Below are 15,550 nucleotides of genomic sequence, written 5' to 3'. Positions count from 1 at the left end.
GGACATGAGGGAGCCAGAGCTAGGAGGAGGGCTGCTGATCCTAGACGCCTGCTCTCTAGCACTTCGTGCCCAGCCAAGAGGCAATCCCGGCTGTCGCAGTCCCCACGGTCATGCTGGCCATTAGGTGAGTCAGCCCGCACAGTCCCAGGACACTCCTGGATGCCACACGCCTGCGTCCTCTGGGCTGTCTGCATGCTGCCTCCTCCTCCAGGGAGCCAGCTGTTACAGTGGAAGCAGCATGGCATGCACAGCTGGAGGGGAGTCCCGGCTCTGCACATTCCGTCTGCGTCTGTGGGAAATTCAGCACGCAGAATAAGCACATCGTCCAGTCGGGCAGCCTGCGTTTGAATCCTGGCTCTACCGCCTCCCTGCTGGGTGACCTTGGGCTAGTTACTTACATGCCCTTTGCTGCAGTTCTAGGATGGTAAGACGGGGAGAACGGACTACACCGCCTCCTTGGCCATCTGTGAGGCACAAATGAGACAACGCTGAGCTCAAGAGGCGCTCAGTAACTGCTGGCTTGCCTTTCTGTTGCACCTCCTAGAGCCTTAGCTCCCTCACCTACAAAATGGGGATAAGAAGCAGATGTGCCCTCCAAGTGCATCTGTGAAGCTAACCAGGGTCATGGAAGGGGCTGTGACTCACAATCTTCAGAGCGCTAGAAATAACAGAGGGTGCCTGAGTGGTTCTGTTGGGAAAGCGTCCGACTCTTGACTTTGGCTCAGGTCAGAATCTCAGGGTCATGAGACCTAGTAGGGCTCTACACTGGGCGTGGAGCCCGCTTGGGATTCTCTCTCTCCCTTTCCCTCTGCCCCAACCTCTCTCTCTCCAATTAAAAAAAAAAAAAAAAAAGTGCTATAAATAACAAATACCATCATCCGTTTGCAACAGACTGGCAGTTTCCCACCTGAAGAGCTGAGAGTGACCGGAAGGTACCGTGGGGTTTGTGTTATGAAACCAGCTCAAAACACTTCTGTGGACCAATGTTGAGTACTAGACGCACAGGTTTAAAAAAATGGGGGTCTCGAGAAGACGGAGGATGACTAATTTACCAGGTTTACCAGGAGCCAAGTTTTGTCAGCTGAGCAAGACCAGAGTTAACCCATTAATTTTCTCTAGGGAGCAGAAAAAGCCAGCCCTGAACTTGGCCCAAAAGCTAGAGAAGGAAAAGGAGAAGCCATGGGAGTTTCTAGAGAGGCTCCCATCTCTCTGCAGATGAGTGCATGAATGCAGGCCTTCCCCCGACAGCCTGAGCTGGTCAGGAGGGAGCAGAGGCCAGGAAGCTCCAGCTCCAGCCTTGGGGGGATATGTTTCAAAAACAAGACAGCCTTAGCAGCTTCTGAGCTACTAAATATTGCAGAGGAAACAGCCTAATGCAGATGCCAAGTCACTTAGCTCACAGCGATCCCTGGGGAAAGGAGAATGGAGCCGGAAAGAAGGCTCAGAGAGGTCTGACCAATCACCCTGGCTTATTACATAGAGGGGCTTTTAGAGAAATCGAGAGGGAACTCATTTTGAGTTAACAGGTAGCTCAGGGAATCTTAACCTTAGTGTCTGGAGAAGCTACAAACCCCCTAAAATTGAATGCCCAGTTAGAGGTCTACGTCTATTTTAAAGGGAAGATGCATAGTTGCTTGATTCAGATTTTCAAACAGATACGAGCTGCTGGGGTAGACATATAAAGCTGAGTTTCTCTAAGAAAAGGTATTTTTCTATTACCTGAATTCTGGGTCTCAGAGTATGGCACTCTGGGGACATCATCATCTCCTGGGAACTAGTCAGAAATGCAGATTCTCCCCCGCCACCCACAGACGTACAGAATCAGACCCTGGAAGGGTGGGGTCCAGCCGTCCGTCCACAGGGGAACCAGGGCCAGGTGGCTGCTGCAGGGCTCTAGACCCAAGAGCACCATCTAGTGGTCATTCAGGTTCATCTCAGGCGGAGGGTTTGGGACCTGCACTGACCCTCCTCTGGAACTCCCTCCGCTGAACAATCAGGGCCTGGGGTGATCCAGGGAGAGAAGCAACCTGTCTCCACCAACATATGCCAAACCTCCACTCTTTCTGCCTGGCTCCCCGCTGACTTTTGGACCAGCTCCTTCTTTCGGACCAGTCCATGGAGCCAAGATGTTATTAGCACACGGGCTCATGAGGCATCATCGCTGTGGGAAGGTAAGGCAGCTCCCAGGGGGACGGCACCGAGAAATGGGATGAAACCTTATCGCTGCTTTAAATCCAGGTTTTTTTTTTTTTTAGAACACAAATTAGAATTCTGCAGGTCATCCTTTCACGTGTAAATGTCACACAGATATTACACTGGATTCAATTTACAAATGTAAAAGCAGAAAACACAGATGTGTAAGGGACAAGTTCATTTAGACATAAGACCATGAGTGGCCAGAAGTGGGCTTTCTTTCTCTCCCGGGACCAGAAATCTGGGGGACTCCTGACCATCACACAGCCAACTTTGCCTGCCCCTGGGACTTGCCCATAACCCCCCAGGGAGACCACCCCCGGGACTTCTGACCAGGATATGGGCCACACGGGGAGACAGCCACAGCTTCAGGGCTCCTCCCTTCTGAGGCACCCTGGGAACTAGGGTCCTCAGCTGCCCACTGTCCCTCTGAGGCCACCCATCCATACCTGAAGGTCCTTCGAGTGGCTGGTGACCGGGAGCGGCAGGAGGAGGAACCAGAGCTAGAACGGCTGCGGGAACAGAGCTGCCGACCGGCCTTGCTTGGTGGGCTCTGGTAGGGGCAGTGGTCAGAGCGAGGGGGACTGACCCCTGAGTCCTCTTCATCATCGTCCTCCTCCTCCTCCTCCTCCAAGAGGAAGCTGCTCTCACCACTGCTGCTGCTGCTGTCCTCAAAGACCGTGTCGTATTCGGGACTCTTACAGGAGGCCAGGTCTTCGTCCTCCAGGGCGGTCTCCAGGAGCCCAAAGTGTTTGGTGAGGCTGGCACGGATCTCGTGGTCTCTCAGTAGCACACTGTCCTTGGCGGGGGCACCGCCGTCACAGCTTTTGTCTTCCTCCCTGTCGGAGGCCTGCTCCTCAGCCCGTGGGGCACCCTGTTGGGGCCAGTCCTCAAGGTGGACCCCAGATGGCTCCCAGGACCTCAGCACCTTCCTCTGCAGGGTGCCTTCTGGCTTGAGCACCTGGCAGTAATCGTGGTCTCCAAAGGAACAGGAGAAGGGGCGCTTCTGACCTGTCTGGGAGGCTGGCTGGGCTGAAGCATGCCGCAGGTGGGACAGGAGCTCACTCCGTTCTGGGTGCTTCTTTGGCAGCTTGTGGGCAGCCGCCGTGGTGGCCCCAAGCTGGAGACTCTCCAGGCTGGGGAGGCTGGGAGCTCTGTCTTTGCCTGGGCTGTGTTTGATGTCTGGCTTGAAAGGGTCCTCCTCTGTGGGCTTATATGGAGGTGTGGTGGGTGGGGTGAGTCCTAGCCAAGCAAGAGGAGAACCCTGTGAGGCGGAGACAGATCACTTCTCCAGTGGACAGAGACTCTAGTTCGGAAACGCAAGTAAGCAGCACAGGCACCGCCACTTCCCCAACGGAATGAATGGCAGGTATCGCTAATCGATTGCTGCACTGCTGGCTGCGCCTGAGAGCGGCCGGGGACTTCTCACAGTCCACGGTCAATCTTGAGCAGGCATGTGATGAAATCCCCCTGCTGTCCCTCTGGAGCCTGACCACGGCAGACCAAACCTTGAGGTCATTTGAGGTATCATCCAATCCCTCAATAAGCTGTCTCCACTGTCTCTGCTGTCTCCCAGAGTGGAAAGGAGGCAGGCACCACAGGTCAATTCTCCCACCTGGACAGGGCCACCACAGTGCCATCCGTGTTTCCTGCATCTAACCTTGGCCTCCATCCTCCCCAGTGCACCCAAAGGAACTTGATAAACGCTCGAGATCTCTTCCTTCTGGGTCTCCTGCAGCCTCCAGGATCAAGATCAAACCCTCAGCCTGGCATTCCTCTCGGCCTCTCGGATTGCTCCCTCCTGCCCACCCCCCTTTTGCTAAGCAGCAACTCCAGGTTACCGGCCTCCTCAGGGGCACCTGGGATTTCACCCCATGTGCCTTTACTCCTGCCACCAAGGATCTCCTTCCTGCCTCTTCGTCTCCCCAACTTCTGCTCCTCCCGCAAGCCAGCTTGTAAGCCCCCACTCTGGATGCCTTGCAGATCTTCCCCAGGGCCACACGTCTGCCCCACCCCACCCCGCCCCTTCCTCCATGCTCCCAGAGCGTGGGCACATACTTATTTATAAATGAGTGTGCCTGGAACAGAGCCCGGCGTGGCCTGAGTCTGTCCCCTACAGAAGGTGGTGGGCTCCTTTGGGGTAAGACATGGGTCTCTTCCTCTCCTAACCTTGCCCTCAGCTCATGTGCGACCATTTGCAGCTGAATGGCTGACCTCCCCCGCCTTACAACACCCCTCCTGTGTACCTTCAGACCCTCTGCCACAGCAGGGAGCGCTCGATGGGGCCGCTCATGTAGGGGACTCGTCGCCAGGAGTTGTGTCAGCTCCCCCAAGGGCACCCTACCAGCCAAGCCCCTGGCTCACCTGCGGTGCCACAGAGCTCCACCGTCAAGGTCTGCTCAAAGCTCTTCCTGCCAAAAGGAGGGTCACTGGTGGAGGCGAGGAGGACAGAAAGGCAAGAGGCCAATCAGCAACAGGCTCCACTTCCCCAGCATGCAAGGAGGGCAGGGGGACCCTGTGACACACCCTGGTTCTGCTGCCCACAGAGGTGGGTCCTGGGGAGAATTTTCTGGAAAAACCCCATGCTGGCTTAGAGGAACTGAAAGCCGCATCTAGCTCTCGCAGGAGACAGACACATGGTAAGCATCATCACCTTCCTTATTTTATACACAAGCACCTGAGGCCCGCACAGGGGAGGAGACTTGCCCAAAGCCACACAGCATTATCAGCTTTCCCCTGCAGAGAAAAGAATTCCTTCCCCCTCCCCCGTCCTGGAGAGGACAGCTGATGAAATGGCCTGAAACCTTAATTCCCCGCTTTCCCTGGGTCTGCAGAGACCTCCCTTGTATGGGAGCTCAGCTATGGAGAGCCCCACATGGCAAGAGGGCAGGGGCATAGGGACAGGGGCAGGCACAGAGGCTGATAAGCCACCCAACCCCCCCCACCCCCGATACACATACCCATCAGGACAAAAAATCATGGAATAATATACCAGTGATTTCCAAAAATCTACCTTTGTGACAAGGCCAGCATGAGGCACCTGGGAGAGTCTGAAAAGAAGATGAAAAAGAAAAAAGTAAGATTCCCTGACATAGCATCACTAGCAGACGTTTCCCTCTGGAGGAAACCCTGAACTCCCACTGGTACCAAGCAGGGCTCCCTGCAGGCATGTGACCCAAAGGCCTCTGTCATTTTTCAGGGAAGGGCAGGACAACTCAATGCCACCTTTGTTCCCAGGGTCTCAGCAACATTAGCTGCAGGCAGACTACTGGAGGGTTTGGAAAGAGCAGGTAGGTACGAGGGTGGCCCCTTCTGGCCAAACAGTGTAGTACAGCATGGAGGTGGACAGATGGACGTAGGACTTAGGAGCTGAACGGGTCGCTCGATACCTCTGCGCCTCAGTTTCTGGGTCTGACCATGGAGATTATGCCAGGCCCCCTGTGAGGAGTCAGTGGGGTTAAGCTGTGTCAGGTTTTATACCAGCGCCCTGACATAGCCAATATACAACAGACACCCTTATAATCACCACCACTGCTCCCCTTTAATATTCAACGTCATTACGGAGCTGCATTTACAGACTCACTCCTCTCATCACATCATCATGGAGGATGTCTCCTTTAGAGCACGTGGCACAATTTGTAATTCTCTCCCTTTTTTATTTACTCTGTGATTGCCTGTCTGCCCACTGACACAAAAGCCCCACGAAAGCAGGCATCTCGCTCTGTGTGCACTAAAGTGGTGCCTGGCCCATGCGTGACGCAAAACTCAGAGATGGCTGGGTGATTTCTGAAGATCCACCTAACTAGCCCATTGCACAGGAAGGGAAGTCGAGAGCCGGAGAGTGGAAGGGACTTGCCCAGCACAGGGCTCCTGGCTCCCAGTATGCCATACCCCATCCCTGCCCCCTCTCTTGCAGACCACCAACTCTGACTACCTCTGGAAGGGAGCCGTGGGCAGCTGGGGTCCTCATCCGTGTCCCCACACCCACTCTCACAGGGGCTCTCCAGAGCCGGGATCTGGGGTCCCCGTGGGAGCTGCTGGTCTTGGCCACTGTCCTCGTCCGTGGGGCTGCCCAGTGCCCCCTCCATGTTGTAGGCCTCCGGAGCCAGGCGCAGTGACGGCAGAGCTCCTCGGGGCTCCGCGGGCACCAGAGACTCATCAGAGAATGCCATCCAGGGCCCCAGCTCCGGGTTCAGTCTCCTGGAGCGCCGCACGGGGCACACCACATTCTCCAGCTTCCTCCCCAGCTTGGTCCATGGCAGACCTCGGCCCGGTCTTTTCCGGCCCCATTCCTCCTCCTCCTCTTCCTCCTCCTCTTCCTCCTCCTCCTCCTCCTCTTCCTCCTCCCGCTGCAGCCTGGCTGACCGCCTGGCGTGTCCTTTCACCGCAAGGCGCAGGGGGCGCAGGCTGGGTCTGGGCCCAGTGCTCCTGGGCGAAGCTGTGATCCTCACCTCCTCCACGGGGGACGGGTGGCCAGGGGAGGCCTGGCTGTCTTTGGGGGGCCTGGGCCTGGGGCGGGGCGTGAGGGAGGCATAGACAGGTGTGGCCAGGCGGTAAGGTTTGCTGACATCACAGAGGACATCTTGAGCCAGAAGTTCCCTCAAGATGGAGAATTCTGCCCAGGAGCCTTTGGAAGGGTGCTGGGACCGGGGCCGGGCCTTGGCCTGTATGGAGGGGCTGCCGCAGGGCTGGGGGGCTGGCTCTGGGGCCTGCGGGGGCAGCTTTCTCTGGGGCAGGCAGTACGTATGCATGTAGTGAATGAGCTGCACCATGGCCTGCGTGTCGTCCCGGGAGCCCTGGGCGCCCGGGCCTGCTCCACCCAGTACTGGGGAGGCCTGGGGCGAGGCTGGAGCTGGCTGGGGGCTCGGGCAGTCCTCCCCAGCTTCCTCCTCCTCCTTGGCAGGAAGCTGGGGACTCAGGGCGGGTGGGGGCCACACGCCCCTGTCTGGGGAGCGGGCTGCAGTCTGGGGACAGGACGGCACTGAAGTGAGGTGCTTGTGCAGTTCGGTACAACTCCGGCTCTGAGACTGCATCGTGGGGGCCCTCTTGTCTTGGGTGCCGTCCACCTAGGGAGAGAGAGAGGGCCGAGTGAGGCGGGAGGCCCGCACCGCCCGCCTCCGCTCTGCCCCACACCTGTAAGCCACCGGCCAGGGCTCATGTGGCATGTGGCAGTGCTCGGCTGACAAGGAACGAAGGAACCAGCAGCCTCCTCACAGGCCTCCAGCCGTGGATCTCGCCCCTTCCCGCTTCACTGCCACAGCCCTGCTCTAACCACCCCGCTCTCCTGCATGATGCCCTTCAGTAATGGCACCGGGAACCACATCAGTGGTTGCCTGCGTGTGGGGACAGCGAAGGACTGTACATGGCGGTGCTGGGGAGCTTTCTGGGATGATGGCAAATGTTCTAAAACTAAACTGTGGTTATGGCTGCACAACCCTGTACATTTACTACAAATCATCCAATTATACTTTCAAAATTAGTGCCTTTTCTGATATTTAAGTGACACCCCCATAGAACTGTTTTAAAAAAATCCTGATTCTTCCTTGAGGGCATGGGGTTGTGAGCAACAGTCCCCTGCAGGAGGGTCCAGGGACCCAAAGGGAAGGACCAAGTGCAGGCTCTGAGTCACGGGCCTGCAGGGAAATCACCTCTGAAACCTCTTTGAAAGTCTTAGAAGATGGAGCCCATGGAGGAAAAGGGATTTGCTTCGCTCCTTGGTGTTCAGGACAGAGATGTGGACTCTCCTGTGGCTTCCCCCCAGAAGAAATCCAAACTCTTCATTGTGGTCTCCAGCGAGGACCTCAGGTTTCCGTGTGTCACCCATCAGAATAAACCCACTGAGAGCAGGCCACATCTTCCTGTCCCTGCTCTAACCCCATGTATAACATGATGCCTTGAACACTGAGGTGTAGAAGTCCAGTGCTCTTTCCAGAACCCCAAACTGGCCTCCAGAATTACCCAGCACACCAGCTACAAGGGCTATGTGAGACACAAGCAGGGTAACTGGAAGGTGACTGAACTCAATACCCACTAGTAAGAGCTGAAGGGTGCACCCCTCAGAGGCCACCTGGGGGCCTGGTGGACTGGGGACATGTGCACAAATACCTTAACACAGGGCCGCTGGTTCCTGGACCTGAGGCCTGCCTGGCGCCAGGCGGTCCCTTCCTTCTGCATGTCAGAGCTTGAAGTCGGGTGGGACGTGGCGAGGAGGAGTTTTTGCAGCTGCGAGAGAAGCAGAGAGGAGAGGAGCATGGGAGCTGCGCTCTGCTGGGAGCCACAGAGATGCGCATCTCAGAGAGAAGCTGGAACCCACAGCTGGCTTCTTGGGACGGAGCATGCTCTGAGCCCACGTCCTCACAGGACCACGGGAAGAACACAAGGAGGGCATTTCACTACCTAGAATATGTTCCCATTACGTGAAGCTCAGAAAAGCAGACTGTCTAACAATCTAAGACACACAGGCATCCCCATAAAAGGTAAATCCTTTTTGGAGTTATCAACCCAAGAGGAGTACCTGTGACTTGGAGAAATCCACACAGATCTCGGGGAATGTTTTCCCGTTCTCCTGTTAAAACCTGACACGAACACTTTATTGGGACGCTCTACATACACCTGCAGTACACACATGTGTGCGCACGCACACACACGATCTGGAAAGTCACACAATGGTTCTTTGGTATGGGATTCCAACTGCTCTTTTTGGTTATTCATACCACACCGTTAAAAGTTAATTTCTTAAATTAAAAAAGTAATACTTGTCCATGGTGAAAAAACACACACCACAAATACGAAGGGTAAACGATGAGCAGCAAGTCACCCTCCTGCCTGAGGTGTCCCTTGCTCCTTCCCTGAGGCAATGACTATGAACCACCTTCTTGTGACCCGAGCCCGAGGTGGAATTCGAACACACAAGAACATATGTACCTATCACCTCCGACACACCTGACTATTTTTACACAGGCGGAAGCATACCCAAGCTTGTGCAGCTTTTCTAATTTTTCTAGAAGAACTGCTGAGATGCTTACACTTCTGCACCCAGAGGGCAGTGGCACAGTGCACCCTGGTAAAAAGCAGGGAGCTCAGCGCCCCCTGCAAATTCCACCAGGGATCCCGTCCCCAGCAAGACTGAGGACAAGTCAGGAAGCATGCTGGGTTTTCACTACAGCACCAATCTCCACCCCTCACGCCTGGGTGGCTCAGTGGGTTAAAGCCTCTGCCTTCAGCTCAGGTCGTGATCCCAGGGTCCTGGGATCAAGCCCCACATCAGGCTCTCTGCTCAGCAGGGAGCCTGCTTCCTCCTCTCTCTGCCTGCCTCTCTGCCTACTTGTGATCTGTCTGTCAAATAAATAAAATCTTTTTAAAAAAAGGGGTGGGGATATGCCCCCCAGATCACCCGAGCAAGGAGCGTCAAAGGCTCAGACACCAGAGAAAAGGCCACTCCTCACTCCCTTAGGAGCTGAGGCTTCCGACCACCCCCACCTAGACCTCAAACCAACACAGACAGCTCTGTGATTCTCTGACATGGACAGGGAAAGATCCCTGGGCTGGCGGGAAGGGACCTGGTTATGGTCCAGCTCAGCCCCATTCACTATGAGACATTGAGTGAGTCCTTTCCCTCTCCAGGCCTTGGTTTCTCCGTGGGCATAATGGCAGCAAGAACACTAAATGACTGGTTATGAACCTTTTTTTGACTCAGGAGTTTCTCATGGGGTAAGACAGAAGCTGCTGACCTCAGAGAGACACACGGAGATGTAGAGGTCCATGATGGGTTGCGGTTAGTCCACCGGTGGACTCTCTGGGATTCATGACTCCCAGTTAAGAACTGGGCATCTGGATCCCTTCTCAGGGCCTTTCTGAACTCTGTGGGTATGCTGGGAATCTAGATGGTGAGTCTGTTTCCTGTGCGTCTAGCACAGCGCCTGACGTGTGCAGCAGACATTGGGGAAAGGCAGTCTGAGGCGTGGAAGAAATACCCTGTGGCCAGCAGGGGTCCCTCTCTGCCTCTCTGGGGTTTGATGCCTCTCCCAGAGTACCCACACAGAGAACTCCTCTTGGTAGTACTACCACCGGCACTATTACTTAGATAGTATTTATTGAGCAACTTCTATGTGCCAGGCACTGTTCTAAATGCTCTCCGTGCATTTTCTGTACTCCTCCTAACAGCCTTTGAGATAAGCCCCATGATTAACCTCACCTTATGGACCAGGAAGCTGAGTCAGAGAGATGAGGGGTCTAAAGGATCCATAAGCACTAACTGGTGGGGCTGAGATTCAAACCCAGTCAGCAGATTCCCGTCAGCAGAAGCCGCAATGTGGGACCAAACGTATTCTCTTGTGCCTAGCACACAGCAGGTGCTTACTAATTGTCTCACGCCACTCTGAAGAGCTTGCAGGCAGTGGAAAAGAAGGATAAGGATCCTGGACCAGAAGTCAGAACACTGACTTGCTATGTTGACCAGAGAAGAATCCCTCCCTGCTCTGGGCCTCAGTTTCCCCAGAGCTGCACTTGACAGTCACCAAAGGCCTTTCTGCTCAGAACTTTCCATGACCTGAGACCCCTCCCAGCTCAACAGGCTCTGATTTTCCAGCTGGGTCTTGCCAGCCCCCAGGAGCTGTAGCACCAGGGCGGGGAGCCCAAGATAGGTGAGTGAAGCTGGACTTCACACGCCCCATGACCTCTCAGCTTCCGGCTTCCGGAACCCTCGGCCAGAATTAGGGGCAACTGCTTTCAGTAACTCTGGATTCCTTTAAGGATGTGATAAAAGCTGAGAGCTTCTCCCCTCAAAACTGCAATGCCCTGTGCACGTTCCCCTGTTCCACGTGTACTCACAGACAGCACTGAACTTCTGCTGGTGGGAGCAGCAACCAGTCTGAACTCTGTGGAGGGTAACCTGGAACTAGCTTTCTAAACGGAAACATCGGGTATCTGTAGGCCCAAGAATTCCACTGAGATGAGACAAAGGGCTGTGCCAGGGCACTGACCACAGCAGTGCAGCCGTGAGAGTTGGAACAACATAAATCCCCACCAACCAGGGACACGTTCAACAAGTTACGGTACGTCCTTACGGAAGAACATTATGCAGCTGACAAAAAGGACGGAGCAGAGCGACCTGGGCTCATCTGAGTGAGACACAGTTCACTGAGAAAAGGTGCACAGCAGTGTGTAATGCAGACTTCCTCTTGTAGTGTTAAAAAAAAAAAAAAAAAAAGGTAGCAGAGGAAAGTCACAAAACAGATCGGTAACCATGGTTACCGCCAGGCAAGAACTCAACTGCAGGATGGGTAAGGAGGTTTTGCTTTGAAGGATCCACATTTCCTGTTTTCATTTTTACTGCGTGTATACGCGTAACCTTTAGGAAAAGGTTTACGTGTGACTCCGAGGGTTAACCACACAAGGAAGGTGAGTCCATGAGATCCCGAAGGACCTACAGAGTACAGGGGGAGTTTCCGAGGTTAGCCCAGCTGTACCGGTGGGAAAGGTGAGGCCCGGAGAGGCCTTCCGGGCAGCCCTTCCAGGCTGCGCACAGACAGCCCTGCAGGGGCTGGCGCTGTCTCCCCTGCACCCACGACCCCTACAACCTGACACCGCCACCACGTCCACTAGAAACAAGTGCTCACCAGCGAGAGCTCATCCACTTCAGGCGCCGGGGCCTGGGGCCTCTCCAGCGAGGGGCTGGGGCTGGGAGGTGCAGAGGAGGGGGTGGGCGAAGCCGAAGTGCGGGACGGCGCGTCTTCCCCGTCCAGAGCCGGGAAGGCAGCCAGACCCACGTCATCTTCAGGGATGTCGTCCAGGGTCCTGGTGAGCGCTGCCAGGAGGGCCTCGTTCTCACTGTCGATGATCTGAAGTGAGGAGCGCACAGTGTGGAGCAGAGAGGGACACGGTTAGTCAGCACCCAGGGCTCGGCCGGCTTCACGTCCCCTTAATGGGAATCCGGTCTGCACAGGCAGCTGCCCCACCTTCGCCCCACTGCCAAGTCCTCTCCTGTCCCTCCCCCCACTCAGATCGCTCAGTATCATCGGGCCAGCAGATGCCTGAGAAATACATTATCGACTCCAGGAATCAGAGAAGTTTGCACGCAGGGAGCAGGTGATCCTGGAAAGAGCCTCAGCCCGGGAGCCCCAATCCTGGCTCTGCTGACATCAGTGCGGGCATAGGGCTGTCCACCTGAAAGACATCCGCTGTCCCCTTTACCACGGACAGTGGCTCCACACCACAGCCTCCTGTTCTAACTCCCGGGACCCAGCCCGGGGCCCCTGAAGCTCTCTGCCTCTGGGAACAGCATCCCACGGCAGCCTCCCAGCCCCGCTGATGCTGGGGCCCAGGCTGGCCGTGTACGGGCTGGAAGCTGTGGGGTTGGCCATGCAGTGATAACCAGAGCAATAATAAAACAGCCACCACTTCCCGGTGGGTTCCTCGGCCTTGCTCACCACTCAGGAGGTGTCAGGAGCTTGGGCTCTGAGGCTAAGGTTGCATCTCAGATCCCACACTTATCAACCACAGGTTCTCGAGCAAGTGATTTAGTTTCTTCATCTGTCCCAGGCAACAACAGTACCTATTTCTTAAGGTCATGGTTGAGGACCTAACTTCAGTTGAGCTAATAATGTATATCAAGATGCCTGGCAAATGGTGCCTGGTGTGTAATAAGCACTCCGGACCACTGCCCCCTTTACTCCTAGGATGACAGTAGTGGTGGCAGCGGCATTCCCTCCCTCCCTCCCTCCCTCCTCCCACCCACACACACACACATACTGAATGGCTACTCTGCACCCAGCATGGTCGGGGCACTGGTCCTACTGCGCGCCCAGACAGGTGCAGCCCCTGCCCCCATGGAGCGTCCTTACCAGCGGAGAACAGACTCCAACAAGGGCATAAACAAGAGCATTTCAGAGAACGAAAGCCTAGGGAGAAAGGAAACGGAAGCTGCTATGGAGGGAACGCAATGAAGATTCACAGGCTAGCTGGCTGGGGGTGGTGGGGAGACCCTCTATGACGGGAGTTCTACTCCAATCTCCATTTTGCACTTGGGGAAACTGAGGCTCGTGGAGGCTGAACAAGGTGTCCAGGGTCGCAGAGCAAATCCAGGACAGAGGAGGACTCGCCCGAGCCCATGATGGCCCAGATGAGCCGAGACTTAAGCTTTTCCGATCTAAAATGACGAGGGTCAGCATGTACCCAGCCTGCCCACCCAGAGCCCACGGGCCCCCGTGCCCAGAGGCCCCGGAGCGTGGCGATCACATGGCTCCCAGGTGAGGCAGCGAGCCCCTCGCTGAGCGAGCACCGCCCACTGGGTGTGTTCCGGCCGGAGGCGCATGCTGTCATACGAGGCATCCGCCGGCCCTCTTTCCCATCCCAGGTCAGGCTGTTTATCCTTTCTTCAGGAAGTGCATCTGAAATTCGCATCTCGTGACAGCCTTCTGGCTGCACTCAGCCCGTTCCAGGCCTTACAACCGCAGCAGCAGCTGCGTAACTCAAAGGGGGGACATGGGGTGAAGAGAACAAACGCGTTTGTCATTTTTGGAACAGAGCTCAAATAAAAGAAAGGTCAAAAGAAGGTTTTGGTTGGGCCTGACCCAGGCCCTGGGGAGTGTGGGGGGTGGGGGAGAGTCAGGACACACAAGGGCAGATCTGGGCCCGCGGACTCTGGCCCAAGAATGCGATGGGCTCATTTGACTGCTTCCCCCCAGTTCCCCGGCCGTCGCCACCACCACCCCCCTCAGGCCAGAGTCTCCGCTATTCCCAGAGCAATCTGTCCGGCCTGACAGGCAGTGAAGTAAGACCTTGGAACCAGGGACCCAGTGATCACTCTGGGGCCTGACCACAGGGGGCTCTGCCACCATGGGGTGATTGCGAGCAAATCGTTTCTCTCTTCTAAGCCTTGTCGGTTTTTCTGTAAAATGGGAAAACGTAATCTCCCCTCCCCCTACCACCACCTGCTCAGGAAAGCCAGGTCTGGAAGCAGGGACAGAAGTGCTCCCCCAGAGGGTGCTCCTAAGCCTAGCTCAGCATCGGGGGCAGGTGGCTTCCAGGAAGATTTGCAGAGAGAACAACAAATGCACCAAACAATGAACTCTGGCCACCAGGAGAGACTGAGATGAGTGTCTCAAAGGAGAGACTCTAGAGGGAAGTTCTTCAGAAATGATGTCACCAGCACTGGACGGAATGAGAGCTCCCTTTCTCCCAGGGACCACAGCCAATGGCCCAGAGATACTACAAATTATCACCCACATCAGAACTGGATCCTTCAGGGATCGTGTAATGGCCAGGACTGTTAAATGTGGGCCCCATGGGCGGCTGCTGCCTCTCGCCCCCATATCACTCACCAACTATGGCTCTTGTTCTTTCCACACTAGTGTCTTTCTGGGGTTTTTCTAAGAGAGGGAGGGGGAGGGGCAGAAGGAGAGAGAAAACCTTAAGCAGGCTCCACGCCCAGCACAGAGCTGGACACGGGGCTCAATCCCATGACCCTGAGATGATGACCTGAGCCAAAATCAAGAGTCGGACCCTCCGCTGCCTGCATCACCCAGGTGCCCCCACACCAACATCTTTAACAGAGCCCTCCAGGCAGTCATTACCATTCCTCATTTTCTTACGAGGAAACCTATTTGCCATTTTTTTATGGCAAAAATGCCATAAAATGCCATTTTTTTATGGCGGGGGTGAGGGCAAGGTCTAGGAAACAGACTTGTCAAGGTCACACAGCAAGTCAGGGTGGGGGTAGGATTTACTGTGTGCCAGGCACTGTGCAAAAATGGTTACAAAACAGCCAAGACCTCGGGAAGCACCCAACAGGTTGGGCCAAAACGAAAAGAGTAACGGAAGACCTCCCCGCCTCCCCGGGCTGCTCTGGTTCAGGAACAGCCAGCCGGGTTGGAGGTCCTGACCCTGCCGGGAAGAAAGGCTGATCTATCCACGGCGTCCACGGAGTTTGTCAGCACCCAGGACGATGGATCACAGGGCCCGTGCCACCCTCTCTCCTCTTCCCGGGGCCTACTGGCCAGGCTCTCCCCACTCCGCTTGGAAGCCGATTGCAAATTAATGGAGAGTTAATCAGGGAAGCAAGGGATATTAATAGCCTCGGCCCCACCCCAGCCTTCCTGAGCAGCTCTCAAGCCGGAGGAAAAGGAGTCTTCAAGAAATCCCAGGGAAAATGTTTCACTTTGAAGGCCTAGGAGGGGCCTGAATTCCAGAGGGACATGGAATAGGATTTCTGCTATGCAAGCCAGAAGAACACTCAGAAATCCTCCCTGTCCAGGGGGTTCAACCACCCTCCAGAAAAGCCAGGTAATCAGTTTTTCCTCCTTTTTTCCCAACAGTGGGCACAATCAGAGTCTAAAAGGACCTGATGACATTCTCCTCC

At 55.5% G+C, this 15,550-nt stretch overlaps 1 protein-coding gene across 3 annotated transcripts in view; it reads right to left on the bottom strand.

Moving 5' to 3' along the window:
• The window catches only part of PPARGC1B (PPARG coactivator 1 beta), a 105,237-nt gene that overhangs the window by 9,211 nt on the left and 80,476 nt on the right, over positions 1–15,550 (bottom strand). For all 3 annotated transcript variants that reach the window (XR_004381968.1, XM_032851518.1, XM_032851519.1), the window contains 6 exons: positions 11,811–12,032; positions 8,299–8,415; positions 6,128–7,259; positions 5,207–5,243; positions 4,558–4,622; positions 2,643–3,435 (listed from right to left, as the gene is read on the bottom strand). Coding sequence is in view for 2 of the 3 variants with exons in the window: in XM_032851518.1 (XP_032707409.1) it covers positions 2,643–3,435; positions 4,558–4,622; positions 5,207–5,243; positions 6,128–7,259; positions 8,299–8,415; positions 11,811–12,032 (2,366 nt within the window). In the remaining variant the exon portion in view is untranslated. The remainder of the gene's footprint in view (positions 1–2,642; positions 3,436–4,557; positions 4,623–5,206; positions 5,244–6,127; positions 7,260–8,298; positions 8,416–11,810; positions 12,033–15,550) is intronic.

Source organism: Lontra canadensis, unplaced genomic scaffold, assembly GCF_010015895.1.
Source record: "Lontra canadensis isolate GAN:19392208 unplaced genomic scaffold, GSC_riverotter_1.0 scaffold5, whole genome shotgun sequence".
Lineage (NCBI taxonomy): Eukaryota > Metazoa > Chordata > Mammalia > Carnivora > Mustelidae > Lontra > Lontra canadensis.
Note: the sequence above shows the minus strand (reverse complement) of the source record. Positions and strands in the feature narration are given on the sequence as shown.